General features: G+C 38.3%; 1 protein-coding gene across 4 annotated transcripts in view; it reads left to right on the top strand.

The window, feature by feature from the left end:
• Nucleotides 1-21,955, top strand: part of KCNQ5 (potassium voltage-gated channel subfamily Q member 5) — a 267,229-nt gene that overhangs the window by 173,999 nt on the left and 71,275 nt on the right. For all 4 annotated transcript variants that reach the window (XM_057418802.1, XM_057418801.1, XM_057418799.1 and 1 more), the window contains exon 2: nt 10,968-11,058. In XM_057418802.1, coding sequence (XP_057274785.1) covers nt 10,968-11,058 — 91 coding nt within the window. The remainder of the gene's footprint in view (nt 1-10,967; nt 11,059-21,955) is intronic.

The following is a 21,955-nucleotide window of genomic DNA, read 5'->3' as shown; positions in this document are numbered from 1 at the left end:
CCTAGTCTTGCTCAGCATTTATTCTTTAAATCTACATAAATAAATGCTTATAACAGGTTACAAAACAGAAAAGAAAAAGGTTCAGCTAGCAGAACTTGTTTTTCAGAGATAAATATATACAACATTTTTGGCTCGCCCTGCATCCACTCTTGCTTGTCAAGTTTCCTGAGCAATTAGGAGACAGGCAGACATGCATCTCTGCTGGAGGGAGAAAAACACCACTCTCACTACAAGGAGGTGCAGTCAGCTGGTGTATCTCAACTCAGAATGATTCCTGGCTGTGTGAGTGCTCTGTTTGGGTCCCATACATAACTTAAATCACTCCTAGCTTAGGAAGGATCAATTCTCAACTCTCATAAGGTTCTCATGTGCGCTTGATTTAACGTTTTAGTTAACTTTTTAAAGAGACTGAGAATTTGCAAGAGCCCTTCGATGCCTAACCGGTACTGATTTTTAATATGAAACTTTATGAATTGTAGGAGGCCAAAATATATCTATATTTTGTAGGAGGCCAAAATTATATATCTAATATAATTTATATATTAATTATATATATATTATATAATTGTAGGAGGCCAATATATACCTATCATATATCTATGCTCCATATTGTTAATAAGGAGAACCACATTACTGTTTCTCATGATGGAGTTGTCTGGACTGAGCACACTGAAGGGTGTAAGATGCTGTAGTGGGAGTCATAGATGTCTGACATAGAAATGTACCCTTGGCACTTGCACAGCTAGCTATCATTCTTAGCTGACAAGTAACTGTACCTCCCTGTAGTGAGAGAGGTTTTCTCCTTCCAGCAGATATCCATGACTGCCCATTCCCTAGTTGTGGGAAATTACAATCCTATTCACTAGGATGTACCATGAAACTACTGAAGGCTAGTGCTTTGTATACTGAAGCTCCAGAAAACTGACTTCAACTGTGTGGTTAACAAAAGGATCTCAGGGCTTCTTCTCCAGCCTTGAATTATACAGTCAGTGTTTGGAAGTATATACTTGCAGTCACCTCTGATTAGGCTGTGCACATAAATCAGAGAATCGTAGGATGGTTTGGGTTGGAAGCAACCTTTTAAGACCACCTAGTCCAGCTGCCCTGCTGTGGGCAGGGACACCTTCCACTAGACCACGTTGCTCAAGGGCCATCTAGCCTGAAGAGCACTTGAGTAAGTGCTACAGGATCAGTATCTGGGAAAGGAAACTGATGTGCTAAAGTGAAATTCATACAGCATTATCTCTGTGCCTGTAATATGTCTCAAAAATGCAAACTTGTTTAACACTAATTTCCAAGCAGGATGATTCTGGCAAAGAGTGCAAGCCACTGTAAGATAAAATGTTGGAAAGTAAAGCACCTTCATGTGCTGTTTCAAACAGACAAGCAGCAGTTTTAATGTGTTTAAGAAGCTCAAAGGGCAAGTTTTTCCCCTCATGGAAAATAAGTGATCACTTTGTGTATTTAACATTTGCATAAGCATAATAGTTGTTCCAGAACCTCTGCAACTCGGTATTTAATAAAATAACTCATTATCGAAACAGAAATATTATTATTGCCAAAGCAATGCATAAGCATAGCTTTGGCACACAGAAGCCAGACGTGAGCAGCAGCCGACTTCCTCACAAACATCCCAGGAGTGGCAGGTCCTGCTGCAAGCACACAAGATGCTGCCCTTCCACGATGCTGTGTGCAGCCACTGCTGGAGTGCTTAGCAGCAGTAGTAGCAGGGACTTCAGAATATCTTGTTTGATGCACAGAAGAAATGACATAGCCCTCTTTCCAATTGCAGTGATTATGAGATAAAAGACCCTGAAAAATAGAGGAAAATGAGTCACAGCTTTGGGCTTTGATTGGAGAGACTCAGGTGGAATAAAGCCGCATTTTGAAAAGTGTTACATCTTGCTTTAGGTCACTGCGAGAGCAGTTCTGTTCTCAAAGGAGTGTGTGATACAAAGCCACAAGCTGCTTGTTGTACCCCCCTCAGCAAGGCCTAGTGCTTGACAAGGTGCATATCTGCTGTTTGCTTTTAGCCAGTAAGAACTTTAAAGCATACAAGGAAATAGGTGAACACCCCACTTCCCCCCATTTTTGAGATTTTGTGCTGCTTTCATGTTGATCTTATGGATGAGCATAGAACCCCATGGAGAAAGGAGGTAAGTGTTGCTATATATACATTAAATCCAGGAAATTCTCATTGTCATTTGAACCCTTTAAGATGGGATTCTTCTTTTGCAATCTCACATGCTTCTGCCATCAGGTCCTGGTCTGTTAGTACTGCTGCCTAACAACAAGAAAGGGCACTTCAGATTCCAGAAAGCACAGAACTTATTTAGATTTAGAAAGACAAGACTAATGGTGTGGTATAAAACTGAACACCCTCTAACTAAAGTGCAGTGATTGATCCTTAGAAGTAAGTTTAATACTAACAATGCATTATGTTGGGAAAATATTCTGTGTTCCATTTATATCCTTGTTTACTACTGGGAGAAAACTGTAGGAAATTAACAGGGCTTTTTCGCTCTGGTGATATTTATGACTCATCTCATAATTCCCAACATAAGCCATACTTCTGCTGAAGACAACTGTAAGGTTTCAGTAAAGACTGAAATCCAGCTATTAGTTAATAGGATAAATTACTTTAGAGAAAGAAGATCTTGATCTTGGTACATCAAAAAAAACTTCTGAAAACCTTTTTTTCTTGGTGCCATTATGACATTATTCTGCCAAGTTTAATGATCCCCGGCATTTGTGGCTGCTTAGATTTCTATAGTAGCTGTGAGGGGTCCTGAGGCTATAAGGTAGGCTGGACTTTTAAATACTGTGCTATGCTTACTATTTTTGGAAGTTCTTCCATGAACATATATGATTTTGTTCAGGACAGACTTGCTCTTTAATCCTCATTCTCCTGACTGGAGTGTTTAAAAATATTATTCTATATTTCAGTATATTAAAAAGGTAATAAATTATTCCAGTCTTAATCAATCTGCTGAATGAAAGCATCATAAAGTGAGCAGATTAACTGCTGTTTGTCATTTTCAATCATTTTGTACCATTCCTCCCACAGCCATCACAGGGTGATATCATGGTGTGGTACAATACACATCAAAACTCCAATGTTGCCACTGGAAGTACCTTTCTCCATTTGAAAATAAATAAATAAATAAATAAGGATGGTTTAATGTCTTATCCAGTATTCTGGCAAAATGTGAGACTTAATAGCATTTAACATTTCTTGTTTTCTTTTTGTATCTTTTAAGCTGATGTGCTTGCTCAAGGAAGAATGATGCCTGCTTTATAGATCCCTTGAGAAATTTACCTTGCTGTTTTACTTTTTGTCTATGGTGGAATGGATTATCAAATGTGCATTTAATGACACTTTCATTGGTGTCCTATAGGTATCTGAGCTATTTCACTTGCTTGGTTTTGATTACATATCTTGTGATAGCCTTTTTGTTACTTTGTCAGTATAAGTCATATACAATTACTTAGCAGACACTGCTAAAAATATGACTCCTTAAAAATATGACAGGAAAGGTCAATTTAGATTGACAACACTCTTTTTTTACACTGCATACTTGAACTCTTCCATACTTCAATTAAGATACATAAATATCACATAAGGGAATGGAAAATAAAATATTGTTTGAATAAAATTTATGCATCAGAGCCTGACAAAATTAAGCTTTCTGAGCAAGTTGCTTCACCAGCAAGTTCAGTTCTTGGAAAATTTCAGACATGAAATTCCATTCAAATTTGTATATTTCTGAAAAAGGCAACAATTATTTTAAAGAAAGGGTATATAAAAAGCTGGCTTTGCTGCAGTCTGGTTTGGGGTTTGGTTTTTTTTTTTTTTTTAGTCTCAAAAATTGCTTTTAAAGTTTCCTATCCACTTTATTTTCACATTTTAAGACAATGAGGTCTTCATATTCCACCTCTCCATAGACGGGGTTGTGTTATTTCTGGGTAGAAGGCAGAGCGGTATCAAGCCCTTAACATGTTACACTCTTCCACTTGAAGGAAACCTTGAAGTGCAAGTCATTTTAAGGAAAGCCTACAGGAGAAATTTATGGGCTTTTTCTATGGGAGAGCGCTTGTTCTCCATGCAGCTTTTGTCAAACATTTTTAACAAATTGCAATAACCTTTGTCATATCTCATTTTCTTGCATAAACAAGTCACATTGAAACTATAAATGATGGAAAATTTAATCCACATGGCTTGCACTATCAAAACTGTTAAACTGTTTTCTTTTCCACCATGTCAGCAGTGCATTATCTGTTTTATAGGAATGTTGAAAAGATTACTTTTAAAGGAGATACCACAGGACCTGCATAAATGTCCTCCTCACTCCTGCACTAGCTATCGTTTTCACTTTCAGTTCTTCCTGAAGCTAGAAACTGCTTTGGTATTTGTCTTCCCATGTCCTATCAGAGAGGATATTTCCACCCACCTCCAAGAACTGTCTACTCAGAGACACCAGAAGTGCACTGAGGCTAACAAGAGCTGTCAGGTTTTTGCTGCCTTCCTGTCTTGAGCATGCACATCTGCTCTGGGATGCAACGTAGTACACCAGCTGTCAGTCCAACAGGATGCATACCTTCTCCTCTATGGCAACTTAGTGCCTGGCAAACTGTGTGTATGTATAACAGTAACTTCTAGTCCAGATTATGCTCTTTTTCTCTGACCCCATTAACTCCATGGAACACTGAAGCCTCCTTTTCTCACACACCGGAAGGGGGGAGAGTACTGACATCTAGCCATGGCAGGGACCTCGTGTAAAGCAACCCACTTATCAAGTATCTGTCTCTTTGCTTTCTGTGACAACTGTTCACCAAAACTAATAGTTCCAATGAAAGTATAAGTGCCATGAATGACCACCTCTTTCCTTCCTTTCTTTATAGGGTTTTTACTGGGTATCCACTTACCTAAACCTGTAATGGATCTATTGGTTCTAGACATCCAGTATAATCTTCAGCACATTTGTTTTTCTAATGCCTCACACTGATTTTATGCATTCAAGAATTTAAAAGTCATTTAAAGTTGGTACTTGGGTACTCAGTTCAGCAAGATCCTGGTCACTGTTAAGAAAACATGGGCACTGCTCCTGGCTGTGGAAGAAATTATTCCTGGAGGGGCTCTGATAGCTTCTTTGTAGACTTAGACCTTACCAATGCAAACAACTTTCCGTAAGTTTGCAAGAAACTTGCATTAGTTTTGACTTTTGACCATTGGGAAAAGTAATCTACTTTTCCATTGTAGCTAAGGTTAGCAAAAGCTTTCAAGCATTTTCTGCCTTCCATACAAAATCCAGGATAATGGCACTGCCAATGGTTCGCAGACAATTTTGGTCAAAATCCTGAATGTGCTTGCATTTATGGGGATTAAATCAGACCTCAAATAATACTGGAACATAACTCTGGTGGTCTCATCATTTAATTATGTCATTTTTACAATTATACACTTTTATTATTTACAGAAGAGGTCAAAAAACTCTTTCCAGATGTTTAACTTCTGATTATTTTAATTCTAGCTGTAAATAACATAGCTAAATGGCTTTTAAAGATCTTCCCTGAGTGTACTTTTTGTGCTTACAATATTCCCTGAGTAGTGTTTTAACAATTGGTTTAAGCTGAACACCGTCTTCCATATGAACATAATCACAAACTGTAGTAAAATTATGTTGAAAATTAAATAAATGGAGAATTGGTGGTTCCTAATTAACCAGTAAGAAAAATTTATGAGAGGTGGATTGAATAAATATCAAAGCTTCTGAGTTATATTATCTTTCATAAATTGGCTTTTCTCCAATTAGTGTATACTTTCAGAAGCAGGAGAATAAGATGAAAGGATCTGCATCAAAACTGATTACTGCTGAAACAAAATGGTAGTTGCTGCTTTTGATAAAATACAATACTATGGCAGTGCTTGGATAATTTTATGGGAAGTTGCTGCCTAAGGCATATGTTTTACTGTCTGATACTGAATGCATGAGGAAAGACAATCTGATTTTTCAGCCTGAACAAATATATGATCCAGATTGAACCACTCGAGGCCAAATATAATTGCTGTGTGTTTTGCTTTCTACTACTCACTACGTACAGCAGCATCGTCTTGTCTAGCATGTCATCATAACACACAGTTCAAATGATGGCATTGGAAAATACTTTTTCCTCTATTGAGGGTTATAAAATGACTATCCAGGGCTTAATGTAACCCTCTACACTTCATCTGTCACTGGAGAAATAGTTCATGATAGGAAACAGCTTATACACTTTGACACAACAGGGTTTGAACCTTATTTATTTTTGCTGGACAGATCCTTGTTTAACGTCTAGCCAGGTGAAAGGTGTTGCTGCATCCTTCATGCCTTCACTTCTAGCTGGGGAAAAAAAGAAGTGCTTGGTCTGAGTAAACAGTTTACATTATAAACGATAGAAAGCAAATCCTGACTACTGGTTTACTTCGAAGGAAAGCACTACAGTGTAAGTAAAGTACAGAAAATATCCCAAAACACTTAATCTTTTTAATTTTGTTCCTACTATTGTGTTTTAGAGCACCTAGAAGTACGCATCTAGTTTTGTAAGGCTAATAGGACTGGGTTTATGTCCTCCCCCAAAGTGCTTACAGTCTAATTTTAGCCAGAATATGCTGAATGGCAGTAAAAAAAGTGTTCAGTGTTGGAGGGAAGAATGAGGGATAAAGGAGCAAGAACTGAATGTGTGAGTGGATAAATGCAAATATTTTTCTTTTATTCTTTAATAATAATAATAATAGCAATGCTTCATTCCTTTTAGAATTTCTGGAAAAACTGAGTATAAAAGGTTATAGAGGTTTGGAAAAATATCTTTCCAAGACTCTTATGTATGCTGTGAGGATTGTTTCTGCTTTTCATGGAAAATCTGCAGAACTATGTTTACCAGGTGCTAATCTAAAGTGCACCTGGCTTTCCTGAATATTTACCTTTATTTTGATTAATACACAGCTTAACTGTACTGATTCCCTCTCCTGACTCACTTTTCCCATCTATCGTGAATTAACGCTGTGCCCACAGTGATCTTCTAAATCACAGTTTAAAGAACTATGGAAAAACAAGTGGTGGATGAGTGGAGGATGGTTTTGTGACTGCAGGAGTGGGCTGGGACTTAAAAGGTTCAGGTTTATTCTACACATAAAGACTTTCCGTGTAGGCTTAGGCACGTTCCTTACCTTTTCTATGACGTGGTCTCCATCTATGATATGGGAACAACAAGCTTGCTTTTTTCCTTCTGTGTCTGTTTTCTGTAATTGTGCCATAAGAGGTCTCGTCCAAGTGAAAACTTGTACTGTGTGTTTGGATAAGACCCAGTACAACTGGGCCTCCAATTTAGTTGGTATTACTGGAAAACAACTAAACAAGAGCAATTTTTAATACCTAAACACAAAGGAAGTAAGAAAATATAATTTTAACTGATTCAGGACTAAAGAAATTCAGCAAAATAAATTACAACCTTTTACCATAAATTCTTAGTCACTTCTTAATTTTATTTTGCCCTCCGCGCAAGCTTTAATGAGGAGAAACCACATTTATGCCCATGTCAGTAGGATGTAATTATAGGGGATTGTATCTGAAGACTGTAGCAGCTGAAACTACTAGTAATGTTCTGGGAGATTTTCCTATATTAAAAAGAGTGGGGATGAAGGGGAGCAAAATTACTCACAAGGTGGATTTTTGTCATTTGAATGAGTCTTTTATGAAATCTTTAAGCATATATATGCTGATCTTAACGTTTCCTTAGTCTAGAAGATAGACATGCAATGGTATGTGTCAGAGACATATCCAGACCCTCCTGGATACTGTTTTTACTTACACTTCTCAGTAGAGCTTATAAGGCAGGGTCCTACCAGATTTGATTTTCAGAGTAGAACTTCTCCCTGGCAGCGAAGTGATTGCACTACAAAATGTGCCTCCAGTATCTTACTACATTGCACATCAGATTTTCTACTAGGAATTCTGAAGGAATGGACTTATGTTTTTGTCTAATGTACTGGATATATTACAACACTACTGTATTACAGTACTATGGAAAGTCCATATGTTACAATGGAAAGAGTAATTTTAGCTCCTTAATTGCTCACTTCATAGTCAGACCAGGGCCTTTTCCAGCCAAGTTCTGAAATTTCAGAGATTTCAGAGATTTGAACACAGATTTCACAGCATGGTAACCTGACCCTCGCTGGATGCCAGGTGCCCACCAAAGCTGCTGTATCACTCCCCTCCTCACCTGAACAGGGGAGGGAAAACAATGAAAGCTTGTGGGTTGAGATAAGGACATGAAGAGATCTCTCACCGATTACCATCATGGGCAAAACAGACTTGACTTTGGAAAAATTAATTTAGTTTATTACTAATCAACTCAGAGTAGGGTAATGAGAAAATAAACACAAATCTCAAAACACCATCACCCCATTGCTTCCTTTATCATGGGCTTAACTTTACTCCCAGTTTCTCTACCTCCTCACTCGCAGTGGCACAGGGGGACGGGAACTGTGGTCAGTTCATCTCACATTGTCTCTGCCCCTTCTTCCTCCTCAGGGGAGGACTCCTCACACTTCCTCTACTCCATTGTGGGTCCCTTCTATGGGTGCAGTCCTGCAGGAACAGGCTGCTTCAGAACTGGTCTCCCGTGGGATCACAAGTCTTGCAGCAAACCTGCTCCACTGTGGGCTCCTCTCTCCATGAGGCCACAGGTGCTGCCAGAAACTTCAGCACAGGCTTCACATGGCATTACAGGCTCCTTTGGGCATCCCTCTGCCCCAGTATAGGGACGCCCCTTCCTTCTTCTCCCCCCAACTTCCCTCTCCTCTTTCCTAACTATGTTATCCCAGAGGCACTACCACTGTCACTGATGGGCTCAGCCTTGGGCAGCAGTGGTTATGACTTGGAGCTGACTGGAATTGACTCTACCAGACACAGGGGAAGCTTCCAGCAACTTCTCACAAAAGGCCACCCCTGTAGCACACGCTGCTCCCAAAACCCTGCCACCCAAACCCAGTACGCACAGCCTCCCTGGGCAACTTGTTCTGGTACTGAACTACATTCACACTGACTTTTTTCCCCTTAGAGGTAGTCATAATTTTCTTCCCTGCAAAATGTGTCCTCTATGCCTTCTTCATAAACAGAATTAGATAGCTGAGGGCAACAGTCAGAGGTCTCACCATCCCTTTGTCGAAGCTGGACAAACCCAGATCTACTACTGTATGTCATGAGCTGCAGCCCCAGCCACCTTTGTGGCCCTCCCACTGCACTTGCTTCAGTCTGTCCATCTCTCTCCCATGCTGGGAAGCCTCAAACTGGGTACAACACTCCAGATGTGGTCTTTCAGATGCCCAACAGTGGGAAATACTCACTTCCCTCAACCTGCTGGATAAATTCTTACTAGTACAGCTCAGTATACTAGTGTACACTAGTGTAAACTGCTGAGATGTTCAACTTGGCCACAAGAAAAACACACATACACTTCCTGTTACTCTTCTGAAAAGCTGCTTTCTGTGTCTTCAGAATTATTGTGCTGGTTAAAGGAAACATCATGTGGAGGAGCATGTGCATCTTCTATAGAGATCAGTAATTTCGATGCTTTTCCCTTTTTCCTTGGAAGAGATTTCAGTCCTTTCTGTACCAGGAAGGAGCTATTTTCACTGTCGTAAAGATATGTATCTGCGTTAATTACAGTACCTATTCATGTTGTGTTAAGGCATCTGCTAATAAGAGTCCCAGCAAGTCAGACAAAAGCCAAAGGCCTGCCCTTTTTTGGTTGACTCATTGCCCAGCATGACTGACAAGCATTTCACTTGTCTTGTTCCAAGAAAGAAAATTAGCAAAACATTGATAGAATCAATTACTACTGCTTGCAAAATCTAATACAAGATTTTAAAATACAGAACATGCACTGCCTTGCAGTCCTTCAGTGTGCTGTCTGGCTGCTGATTAGTCAATTCATGGTGTTATGGGTGAAATGTACTTCTTTTCTGATCCAATTCATAGATGGCTTCACCAGTACAATTGTATTATTAATGGTGAAGCAGTACAATAAGAAAAGTTATTTGTTATCCATATTGAAGGCCTCAAAGCTCTGCAGGCTTATGTCTGCAAATACCACATGTGCTGTATGCTGTAAGGATCAGACATGGGATATGCAAGAATTTCTACAGCGATACTGAGTGTTTGATCTTCCTTGCAAATAGATTTAGCAGCACGTTGGTGATTTGCTTTGCCTAGGTGTATTTGTCAGTACACAAAACATGCAAGCTCATGCAAGCTCAAAACTGTGGTCATGTTTTCCCAACTGTAGTAGCATGACTTGTGTAAGACTTGCTTCATTCACTCTCCTGTTTTAATTTCTTCAGTGGATTGTATGGTATTAAATTTGTTCCCAGAATGGATCCTGTTCATTTAGGGCAGTGATGCCGCAAGTCAACTACCTCTCAGATTCTGATAGTTTGTACATGAAGTCTGTTGCTCAGAAAGAAGTTGTTTCAGATGGGCAGTTGGGTTCAGTATGTATCTTATCTCTTCAATAAGCTCAAACAGCAGGATATTTGTGGTCAGTTGTGGAAGAAATGATTTTTCAGACGTGGGAGAGGACTCTCCTATTGGTTAGCTTTCTTCAAAGCCACTAATTATATCTGGACTGCATAGAGGATTGTGATACCAAAAGTAGCAGTATCTGCGTATATTGGGTCATTTCTTGAAGAAAATCTTTTGTCTTGTGCATGTTTCCATTAATTCTACCAGTGCTGCTCAGAAGCATGTGGCTTTAGTAATAGGTTGTTCTAATGTCTTTAATGAACCAAGTAGTGGTTGAATTCCCTTCTATTAATGAAGACTGTTCATTGATAGCCTTCTACTAATTTTGGTGAAGTAGGATCAATATGGACACTGGGTCAGGGTTCTGAAAAATATTAATTATTAATATTCTTTCTTTTTCAGTTTTCTCCTTGTGTTTGGTTGCTTGATTTTGTCCGTGTTTTCTACTATTCCTGAACACACAAAACTTGCCTCTGGTTGTCTCTTCATTTTGGTAAGTGGAACTTCTAAATACAAGATAGTTTACTTTTATATAGATTCAAATCCTCTCCTTCTCCCTCACCATGGAGAAAATAGTATAATTCCTGAATTCTTTAAGAAATCAGAATTTTCATCAGAATGATGAAAAACTAATAAAATAAAGGATTCCACCATCTTTTTCTTTAAAAACAGTGTTAATGCTGTATTGCATCCCCTTCTTTGCTTGAGAATTGCTGTAGTTTATAACTGATAGTTTTTCTACTGCAGTTTGGCAGTGACTGAGCATGAAAGACCTTTGATACTGCTCCTGCCATTTATAAAGTCAGTATGTAGTAAGAGGCACTTAAAATAGGAAATAATTTTGGTATCTTAGATACCAATTTGTGCTAGCTATTGGTAGGTACTAACATTTTAGTGGCAGTTGCAGCAGTAGGATGTGGTAGTTTTAGTATTTCTTCATAACACATGGTTTTGTATTATGTTTATCTCTCCTTTTTCCCTCCTGAGGTAGATGTAAATGGATTTAATCCCTTAAAGTGCTTAACATTTTTCATGTGTTATATGGATGCCACTTTATTCATCTGTTTCTTGATGGGCCATTTAGTTCTGCAAGTGATGGCCTGAGGATAGGCAGTAGTGATCATTAAAATGTCACTATATACCCAGAGTTACCATGGTTATTTCAGTCCCAGGTGTACAGCAGACTGTGGCTCGTTAGGTAGTGCCTGGGGTGAAGCAACTGTTGACAAATGCCAACATTTTAGTTACCATCGCCATCTATATCCAAAAGCTCTGGTCTTCAGAACAGCTCCCTAATTAATTATGGCATGAGCAGGCCAATAAGCATTGGCATATGGTTTATGCTATATCTCTACAGCACAGTGTGCCACTGCATCAAGATACCTGAACTAAACATCCAGAGCTGTCTAGGTGCAGATGTGTGATATTTTGCTCTATCTGATGATTTTGTAGCAGGGCTAATTAGAGGAGCTGTGCTAAATGTGGTATTTTGCTTCTCTAGCCATACTAGTGTTTTTTCTTTTTCTGGAGAAAAGATCAGGTGCCATTAAACCAGTTCAAAGTGATCAGATTTAATCCCACACTCCTATCTAGTCCCATTGTTTATATATCTGAATAACAGTTTGCAAGTGAAATTTTGTTTGAACGTTCTGCAGCTAGCTATAATATTGCAATTACTACACTAATTGCTAAGATTTTCTGGTATAGAAAACAGGAAAATTTTATTAGTCTGAAAGTACCCTCTTTCTAGTAGCAGGTGCTTTTGTGACAAGTAATCTGTTTCCCTGTATACTTATCCTAATTAGTTGTAGAAACACCATTTGTTCTGCCATAATATATGCATTTCCCATGAGCCACATATTTGCTGATTGTGTTGGTATGCTTACCACTGTTGATTTGTCAGCTGGCTGATAAACACATTCCCTGTGCTTTGCCATGGCTCTCCTAGGAATCTGAATGTGAAGGAGCCCTGCTAAGTCCTGGGTTTGCTCCCACCGTTGGGCAGAGGTGAGCTCTGCTAGCTGATACACCAATCCTTGTAGAGGTGTCCATCACTGAAGCAGAGTTGCTTGGGAAACTGTGATGCTTTCTGTTGCTGCAGCTTCAAAGATGGACTTTTTCCATCTTAAGAGTTCTGACTGTACATCCTGTGGCATCTTCTGAACACAGAAATAGCCTTGAGGAGGAAGAGGATGGATGGTTAATCTTTGAAGTATCAATACTAGCCTGGTCCAACATTTCTATGCTATAGCCTAGTGTGTTCAGCAAACCCTTGGCAGGAATAAATCTGTGATGACGAATTTTACGGTTGCTGCTGTGGGTCTGTAATGGAGAAAAATATAAACGCAGCAAAGTATGAAGTTCCAGAAGCAGGCTAAAGCTGACTGATTTATTCCAGTTTGCTGATGCATGATTTGCTCCTCTGCATATTGAATCATTAGCTGATACTAGCAATGTTATCAAAGCAGTCTTTTGCAACCACAAACCAAGAGAAAAATACATTTCTACATTAACTCAGGAGCAGTTGTTTTGGCTGTGCCAATACATAACTGCAGTCACTAGAGTTTGCGCAACCTTTTCCTTTCAGTGATTCACACAGCTCTTACAAGTGTGTCATTTAGTAAAAAAAAAAAAGTTGTATTAACTATCAGAGATCTGGTTTAATACTGTTTTGCTTCATGCCTGAGATGGAAGATATATGTTTATTTGCTAATGAAGTACCATGCAAATATGCCAATCCATAATGCTGCCTGCTGGGTTTCTGTTAACTGTTTGCTTTGCAGATTTATTCCAGATGGTCCCCCCTACAGCCATGTTAATTGGCTAAAATCTAATGTCATGTTCCTTCAGCTTAATACCTGAGCTTCTGCCTGTGCTGGTACCTGTGGCTTTTGACATACTGCAGCTATTCACAGCAACGCAGGGAGTTTAAAGAAAGAAGTGTAGATGAGGTGAGCAAACCTTTCCCTTCTCAGAAAGGCCAGAGGAGTGGAGATTACTGTTCTGTGATCAGTCAATTCCATTTATCTCCCGCAGCCTTTCCTTAAAAGGGAGCAGAAAACATATCTCCTAATCACTGCATCCTGAATACTCTCTCAGAAACATACAGCAGTGTGTGATAGCTCAAAGTAAGTAATTGCTTAGGAAAACAGTATTAGCTGAGGGTTTCTGAGCTTCAGCAGAGGCTAATAGACTCATCTGGACTGCAGAAATGCCTGAGCTCTACTCCTACAGGCAACACGAACCTGCCCTGCTGTGGTGTGCCGTACACAGCCAGGGCTTCAGCTCCGGCATCTGCACAAGTACTACTGTGTTCCTAGGCATCTTCCACTTATCAGGGGGCCTGTCAAGGGAAGCGCATTTAGTATTTGATTTTTAACCTTAAAATTAAAGTCCTGCAGATAAGTGCATGTTACATGCAGTAATGTTGGACTGTTAAAACAGTAATTAACTTGGTTAGATCTATGTCCAGAAATAATAAGCCTAACCACGGGGAGAGCATCAGATAAAGCTCCTTATACCTACAGTGATAATCATGTTTTAACCTCTCTGTGCACACAGCTTCTGGCACCAGAGTTGTAGCAGTGATATATCCAAGACAGACAATAGAATAAAATCTACTTCGACATCAAAAAAACCACAAGCAGCTTAAGAATCCAACTAACACAGCAAGAAAACGATCTTTGGTGTATTGCTGATCTCCTACAAATACATTTGCTGGCACTTTATCAAATAATAAACACAAGGGAAGTAAAACTTGGGCTGGGAAGGCAAAATCAAATCTTTTGGGGAAGATAGCCAAGATGGAATATATCTGGAACTGGAGTTCGTTCACTCTCATGACCAAACCCTCTGTATTTTAAGATCATTTTCAACTAAAGCTATGTGAATAACCAGTTCGCTTCTGTTTGTTTGCTGTCAATTCAAGAAAATAAATGAAATCATTTGAGTTGACCCGCAGAGATTTGGCAAATCGAGAAGTCAAAAAAAAGTTTTGGATCACATTAAATGCTTCATTTGACCTGGCATAAAATGTTATTTGAGTATTTGAGCATTCTAGAATTTTTGGCTTAAAAGTAAAATTGAGTCTGTAGTAAAGAAATGTCATTATTATTTGAAGTGACAAAACATTCCATTTTTTTCCATAATTTTAATATTTAATCAAGGTGGAAAAATTGCAGAAATCGTGAATTTCTGCAGGACTGGTTTTGTCAGATCTGGTTTGTGTTCTTCTCTGAAGAAAGAAAGCTGCACTCAGTTCTGTAGGATAAGGGCCCCTGAAAATGTACTCTAGGAACACATTCTTCAGGCAGAAATAGCTCCCAAAGACATAAAAGCAGAAAGAGCGCAGTCAATGAAGCTAGCTTCTACATGTACTGTGGTCACTTACATGAATTCAAAAGGACAGTCTAGTAAGTGCTTTTAGCAATTAAGATCTTCCTAAGATTTTTCTGTTTTAACATTTTCCCATAAAAGAAACATAGAAAGAGGATGAACATTGATTAAAAAACATAGGATATAGCTGCCTCCTAGCAGGCAAGCATATAGTCAATTTGTCTCTGCTCTAGGGGAGTGTATCCATGCACAGCTATGTAATCATAGAAATCTGCTACAAAATTTTAAAGCTGGGCAGAGTGGATTTTAAAAAAGGAGGTGGGTAGAGCTCAATTCAGAAAAGCAGCATTTTTTTAGTTTAGGTTTCTTGTCCCACAACGTGAATCCTCTTGCAACACTTGGATAAAAGGCCACCAGACCTGAGCAGAGAACTGGATGGGTGGCTTTCCAGGACCAGATAACAAGAAAAAACTGAATGATCTTGAGAGATTTCAATTGCAAATACATTTCTAACAATGCACTTTCATTGACTCCTCGAGAGAGAAACGGATAAACTGATCCCTGAGCCAAAAAAATCTGTGATTTTCAAGTTTGCTAGAGCTTGTCAAAACTCAGGATTACTATTTTTAAGTAAATACTAATTTCCAATGTTTCTTTTCTCCAAAATCAAAAGATGGCTTTGAAATTTCAAAATTTCTGCATAGAAATCTCTGAAAAATTACTTCTGTTAGAAGTGCAACACTGATGTCAAAGACAGAATAAGAGAGGGAAATGTAATGTTGATAAGGTCAAAGCCTTCATGTTTTCAGTCTTGTTTGGATTCACATACACTAATATTATAATAAGGTAATAACATGAGCATAGAACAATTCAAGCATGTCATAATAAATTACCTGTTAGCTTTGAAAGAAAATGTTTTTACCCTATTAAAATAAATAATTTCATGCCTTCACTGATTAAATTTATACTCTCCTATTCTGTATACTGATTTCATCAAATCAGAGCTGACTGTTACTATAAAAATTTGGACCACATCTTATCACAAATGCTTGAGAATCTGTGTGCAAACAGAGCAGACTTCCCACTAGAAATGTAAGGACTGGTTGCACTTTTCTGAAACCTAAAGTTATTAGGAGGAAGCCTGACAGAAAGCAAAAATGTAAATGAAAAGGTGAAGTTATTTAAAAACATATCAGTAGATGTCCCCAAAGCTTTGATTCTTCTGTCAGAAGGCAGCGTTGGCACTCCCAGCTAACCAACCAAGCTCTGAAACAAATAAGCACACACTGTAGCTATGGAGAGAGATAAGACTAGCAATAAAAATTGTTTCATAAGAAAGGAACATGGCACCTCTACATAAAACTGTAAAGTAAGGAACATGGCACCTCTACATAAAACTGTAAAGGTATCTATATATTGTCAATAGTGCTGAGGATGATAAAATACACTTCAAACACATCAGAGAATAAAAACATCTCAATACTGGTATAAGCCTATTATTGATATAGTTCTGGGTTTGATTACATTGTTTCTTCTGTGTTAAGCAGAAATAACCTTTGTAAAGGGAAGAATCACACATTGAATGGAATCATCTTTCTCTTGTAATTAAAAATCATGATACGTTATTATTCTACTGGATTATTAGTCTATGGCATTACTATAAGTGATCTGCAATCAGAACAAAGAAAAGTCTCATAACTGAATCACTAAAAGATAACTATGCATGATTACCTCAAATGCTACAGCATTTAACAGCAAATGCAGTGGAAGGCAACAGACAGTTTCACAGTCACTGCCGCAGCACTTCCCAGGCAGGCAGAACTACAAACCTGTCCTCATTATTTGGAAAAGAGACTTTTAGACAGCCACTCAAGGGGCCACTTTCTCTAGAAGAGCACAGAATCTGTAGGAGGATTTTGAGATTAAGAATGGGAAAATGGGGAGGATTAGATGTTAACGATGGAGTGTCAGGGTTCAGATTAATGGGGATATAATTCTTTGAGGAGGGAAAAGCATATCTCATTTTAGGCTAATCAACACATTGTGGTAAAGAACCAAAACATTTGTCCTTGACCTTCATGAAAGACAAATGAGCAACACTCCTTGCATAGCAACTGCTCTTCCATGACTTGTCTTCATTCTTGGTTTATCAGTTTAAGTGAAAAAAGGTAGCATGGGAAATTACTTCCAAGTCATAAACGTAACATTTTCCATAGGTGTAGATTTATCATAATTTATGCTAGACTGTGTAGAATTGAATTTTATTGACGGAGTTTGGTAAGGATCCAAACTTGTTATATGGAGAGCAAGAACTACCTCCTTGAAACAGGCTACAAACAGTTTAGATAGCAACAGTAAAAATGGATAGGTATCAAATTCTGTATCAGAAATTCAGACCTGACCCTTGTCAGGGAAATATCAATTTGCCAAATGGAAATGCAGAATATGTCTCCAGAGGAAAGCCAAAGTACATGGTTATAAATAATATGTAAGGAAAAGGCTACAAAACACTAAATATCTAAAGGAAAAGAATGCTGAAAGAGGCAGAACATCAGTGACAAGAAAGCTGTTTGGAAACCTAGAGAAAACCTACCATCTGAATAACATACAGGAAACCTTAATCTACTCAATCGCTTTGCACAGATGTGAAGATATAGCTTGCTACCATTAAAATGTGAACTTTCGTCAAGTGGGAGAAGAAATCTGTTTACAAGATTCAGTTTAAAACCTGTGAAGTAAAGCAAATAAATATCAAAATACAGGCAAACATAAAAAATACCTGTAAGGATCTAGAACAGACATATCTATATCACAAAAATCAAGGGAATTTAAAGCATAGGTGATGGTAAATACACAGACACACACACTGGAACAAAGTCTAGTCCTGAGGACCATAAACTGTTGGTGAGCTACAAAGATGAATTAGCAAAATAAGTATTGGCCGTTTTAAACTTGTAGTTGTCCACAGAATGCCTAAGGAAAGGGTGTATGTCATGGACAGGATAATAATGTTGGCATCAAATCTGAACCAGACAGGAATTGGCTGATTGTAACATATGAAGGTAGGGTCACAGGAAACGAATGTCTAACAAAGATATATGTATGTTTTTGAGAGGATGTGGAAGGGGTTTGTTCTTTTCTTTTTCCAAGAGTCCAAAATTCCATAAGCCTTGAAAAAAAAAATATAATAGGAAAAGCTGCGAAACTCTCAGCAAATGACATAATTTGTAAAACGTAAGTCTTGGTAAACTGGCTGTCAAAGTCTAGTTATTGGATTGAACAGAGGGAACCAAGTCAACTTTTTCACTGTACCTGAGGAACTGAATAAAAATATTGTAACCAAAGAATTCAAGATTTCAACTGTTCAAGTAACAGACATGTTTGGTGAGATGACAGAAGTTAGCATCTTTAAGAAACTAAATGCATAAGGAGAGTTTTGGGAGATGGGGCAATGTGCCTGCCCAGTCCACTTAGCCCAAAGTTACCAATTGTCAGAAAACACTTTCTTAAAACTGCTTTCTGAAAATGTTAATGAATTTTGCAAACCAGGAAACTGCAAATAGAAATAACTAAAAAGAACACAGCAAATATCATTTGCAAAGTCTCTAGGATTTAACAGCTCCAAACATGCTAAGACCAAAGAATAAGAGAATAGAAGAAAGAATTTCCTATCCCATTCTGCTATACAGCATGGCAAATGTTATCAGTTAGCTCATATAACATGTGATCGACCGTAACAATTAGCCTAAAGCCCTTGCATCAATATAATATCAATGTGGATGCCAGAACATAAAAAGATTCAGTCTGCTCTGGCTCTGACACCCATTCTTTTAGACACAGCAAAAGATATCAGACTCTTCACAAACATTTCAAAAAGAAGACTGGGGAGCCGTGTTGCTAAAGAGGCATGTGCTTGAACGTCTGCCTGTAGCATGTGACATCAGAAATGTGACTACAGCAGAAAAAAATGCGTGAAGAAATCACAAAGGAAATGCAAAAGCCTGGGTACAGCTGTACAGAGCTTCATTGTTTTCAATATGTGGATAATTTTAAAGCTAAAATCAGACCATTTACTCCTGATATCTCTATACAGAGAAAGAAAACGTGAACGAGTACAAAGCAGGATACAAAAATGTTTGTAAAGTAGAAAATTATTTATAGTGTGAGTTTAATGGCTATCACCTCCTTTCAGAAATTCTTTCAGAAAGGTAGTTGTACCTGACACATAAATAAAAGATATGGTACAAAACTGAGAGTGCAAATACCTGGAAAACACCATATTTAAGGGTGATGCTGTGTCTGCAGAAGAGCAGGATAGACATGTTGGATGGCAAAGTCATTGTTTCCCATTGCTATTTTCTCAATTTGAAAAAGGCTTTTCAGTGGTGACCAGGGTATTCCTAGAATAACTGTATATCAGAAACCAAAAGGAGTCAGGGTATGTGTTTTCCCACACATGCACTGACACAATAATTTCAGTGACCATGACGTCCAAAGGCTGGGATCACAGCTGCCCAGTGACTCGATCCTGCCTGGGACTCGGTCCTGTGGCACTGGCAGATCCTCAGCAGTTGGTCCACAGTGGTGGTGCGAAATAGGCTGATCTGGGGAGGCAGAACGGTGTCTGTCATTCCCTTGTGGTTGCTGAGGAAGGTCAGCACAGTTTCAGTGCTAGGAATCATATACTGGCTCTGGTATGGTACATACTCATATTAACTCTATGAGAGGCGATGAAAAACATAATTAAATGGCAGCTACATAATTAATTCTGGTGCCTACTTGCACTATCTGGTTCAAAATTGGTTTTACTTGTCAAAGATTCTGTTTTGTTTTTTTTCTGTTGTAAGTGAATAAAGAAACATGATTGATAGGTGCCATTTCAAGTAATAAAAAGAAAAAGCTTAAAGGGAGTTGGATAGCAGAAGTCCAATATAACTGTGGCTAATTAAAACTAAGCATATCACTGGGATTTTAATATTATATCAGTAGACTTGTAGCTGCACATTAGATTAAAAGGCACAGAACTGATTTCTCAATAATCCTCTATTAATGTAGAATCAGCATGGGAAATCTTAATCATAATTTGGAAAAGCAAGTGTAGTAAAAGTATCACATTCATTATAAAACTGATAAATGATAAAACGGTGCATAAATTTCATTTCGTGCTTATTGTGTATTGCACTGGGAGCTGAATTCTCTGGTTGTGATTTATATGCCTCTAATAGAGTGTATTCTGGGATATGTTTTCAGAATTATGGATGCCTCTCTCACTGTTAAACTGCAGTTGGAAAGAATTAAAACATTAGTTCCTTAAGTGCATGCATGCATGCGCAGATATACTTCTTAGCTTTGTAGATCAAAGATCTCCCCTTCTTATGCTGAACCAAGAATCACACAAATGCATTCAAATTATGCTACTATTTTCAACTATAAAGAATGCATATATCCATATCTGATTATTCTAAACTGGCCAGTGTAACAGAAACATCCCTAGTCCTACACCAGCCTCTGCATCATAACTGTTTAAAGCTTAAACTTTCCTCAGGTTTCTTTGAGACAAGACTAGTGGTGTGCTTCCCCCGACATCCTGATAGTGTCTGTTTAAAGCGTAGAGCTGAACTCTGGTGCTCAGTACTTTGAATCGGCAGAGGGTTTTTTCTTCCTGAGAGAAAGATGAGGAAGCTGACATGTTATGTTATTGCTTCAACTGAATGAGAAAACAATCTCATCCTTTTTGACAATGGATAATAAAGCATTGCCATTTGAATAGTATCAACCATTCATGTGAGATTTTAGCGGCAGGTTACATTCTTAAACCAGTCAGCTGTAAATTAAAGGATGAGAAAATATTTATTCTCCCTCTTTTCCAGCTGATTTGGAAACACTGGATTTTCCTGATTATGAGTTTTAGGGAAGAGGGGACACTTCGTGAGCTGTATCAGATGACATTGCTCCTCCTGTTGCTGCTGTTGTGCTGGTGTACTGAGGCTCTGCTACCTTACACCAGATGAGCATCTGCAGTGCAGCTACACTGCAGAGATGTATTCAGTAGGGAAACACTTGTGGCCTTATTAAAGCTTATTTCAGGGAATTAATTCTAGTCCATTTCCCAGGCTTCTGACAATGTCACTTGTAGACACAGTTCTGTGAGCTCAAGGCAGGCAGCTCCTCACATCAGTCTGCAGCTTCTATTGGTCTACTTCATTAGCCATTAGAATACTTAACAACACAATTTACATGCAAGAAATATAATTAAAATAGCATTCTCTTGTGGGCGGATTTCTTATATCCAAACCAAAAGCTCATTTACACACTGAAAAATAACCAGGAGCATCCTAGAACAGCACAGAATGCTTGACTTGGGTCATTTTCTTATCTCAAAAAAAGGCTCTAATTCCCAGAAATGATAGTCTACAACCAAGGCATCTGATTTCAGCAGCAGCAAATTACTTAAAGTTTTAATATGCAGTTATGTTAATGAACAAGAAAGCTATGATAAAACCAAGGTTTTGGTGTTATGATTTGGGAAATCCTTATCATTAAAAACTACCTGAGAAGCATATTAATGTAGACAATGTCAACAAATCATCACTTGTATCCTAATTAGATTAAATTAAATTTAAAAAAAAAGTGCTTGTTGTATCTGGATTGTACAAAGTATGCTTGATTTAATTAATTACCAACGTTGTTCATTAGAGTCCTCCAGGTCCTTCTTTTAATAGAAACCTTGCTCTGGATGGCATCTTTTTCTTTTCCTGCCATTTCTGTGACCCTCATTGTTCCAGTGGCAGAGCAACCAAAGCACTTGCAGGTGAAAAAATCTTCAGGAGCACAGTAGCACCCGTTCCTTATGCCAAGAACAACTAAATCTTTTAAGCGCATGAGTTTCAGCCTTGCTTCTCTTGCATATGCATAGTGTTCCATGACAACTGGAGCTGCATATATAGAAATATTTCAGAATGAAAAGTTCATCAGTCTTGATGAACTGCACTTTGAGAAGGAAGAAAGACTTTGCACTGTCCAAGCCTCCAATGCATCTGCCATACCAGGTACTG

The sequence above is a fragment of the Pezoporus wallicus genome, unplaced genomic scaffold (genome assembly GCF_028554395.1).
Source record: "Pezoporus wallicus isolate ANWC-B61680 ecotype Strahan unplaced genomic scaffold, APGP_CSIRO_Pwel_v1 contig_4901, whole genome shotgun sequence".
Taxonomy (NCBI): Eukaryota; Metazoa; Chordata; class Aves; order Psittaciformes; family Psittacidae; genus Pezoporus; species Pezoporus wallicus.
This window is presented reverse-complemented; position numbering and strand designations above follow the sequence as displayed.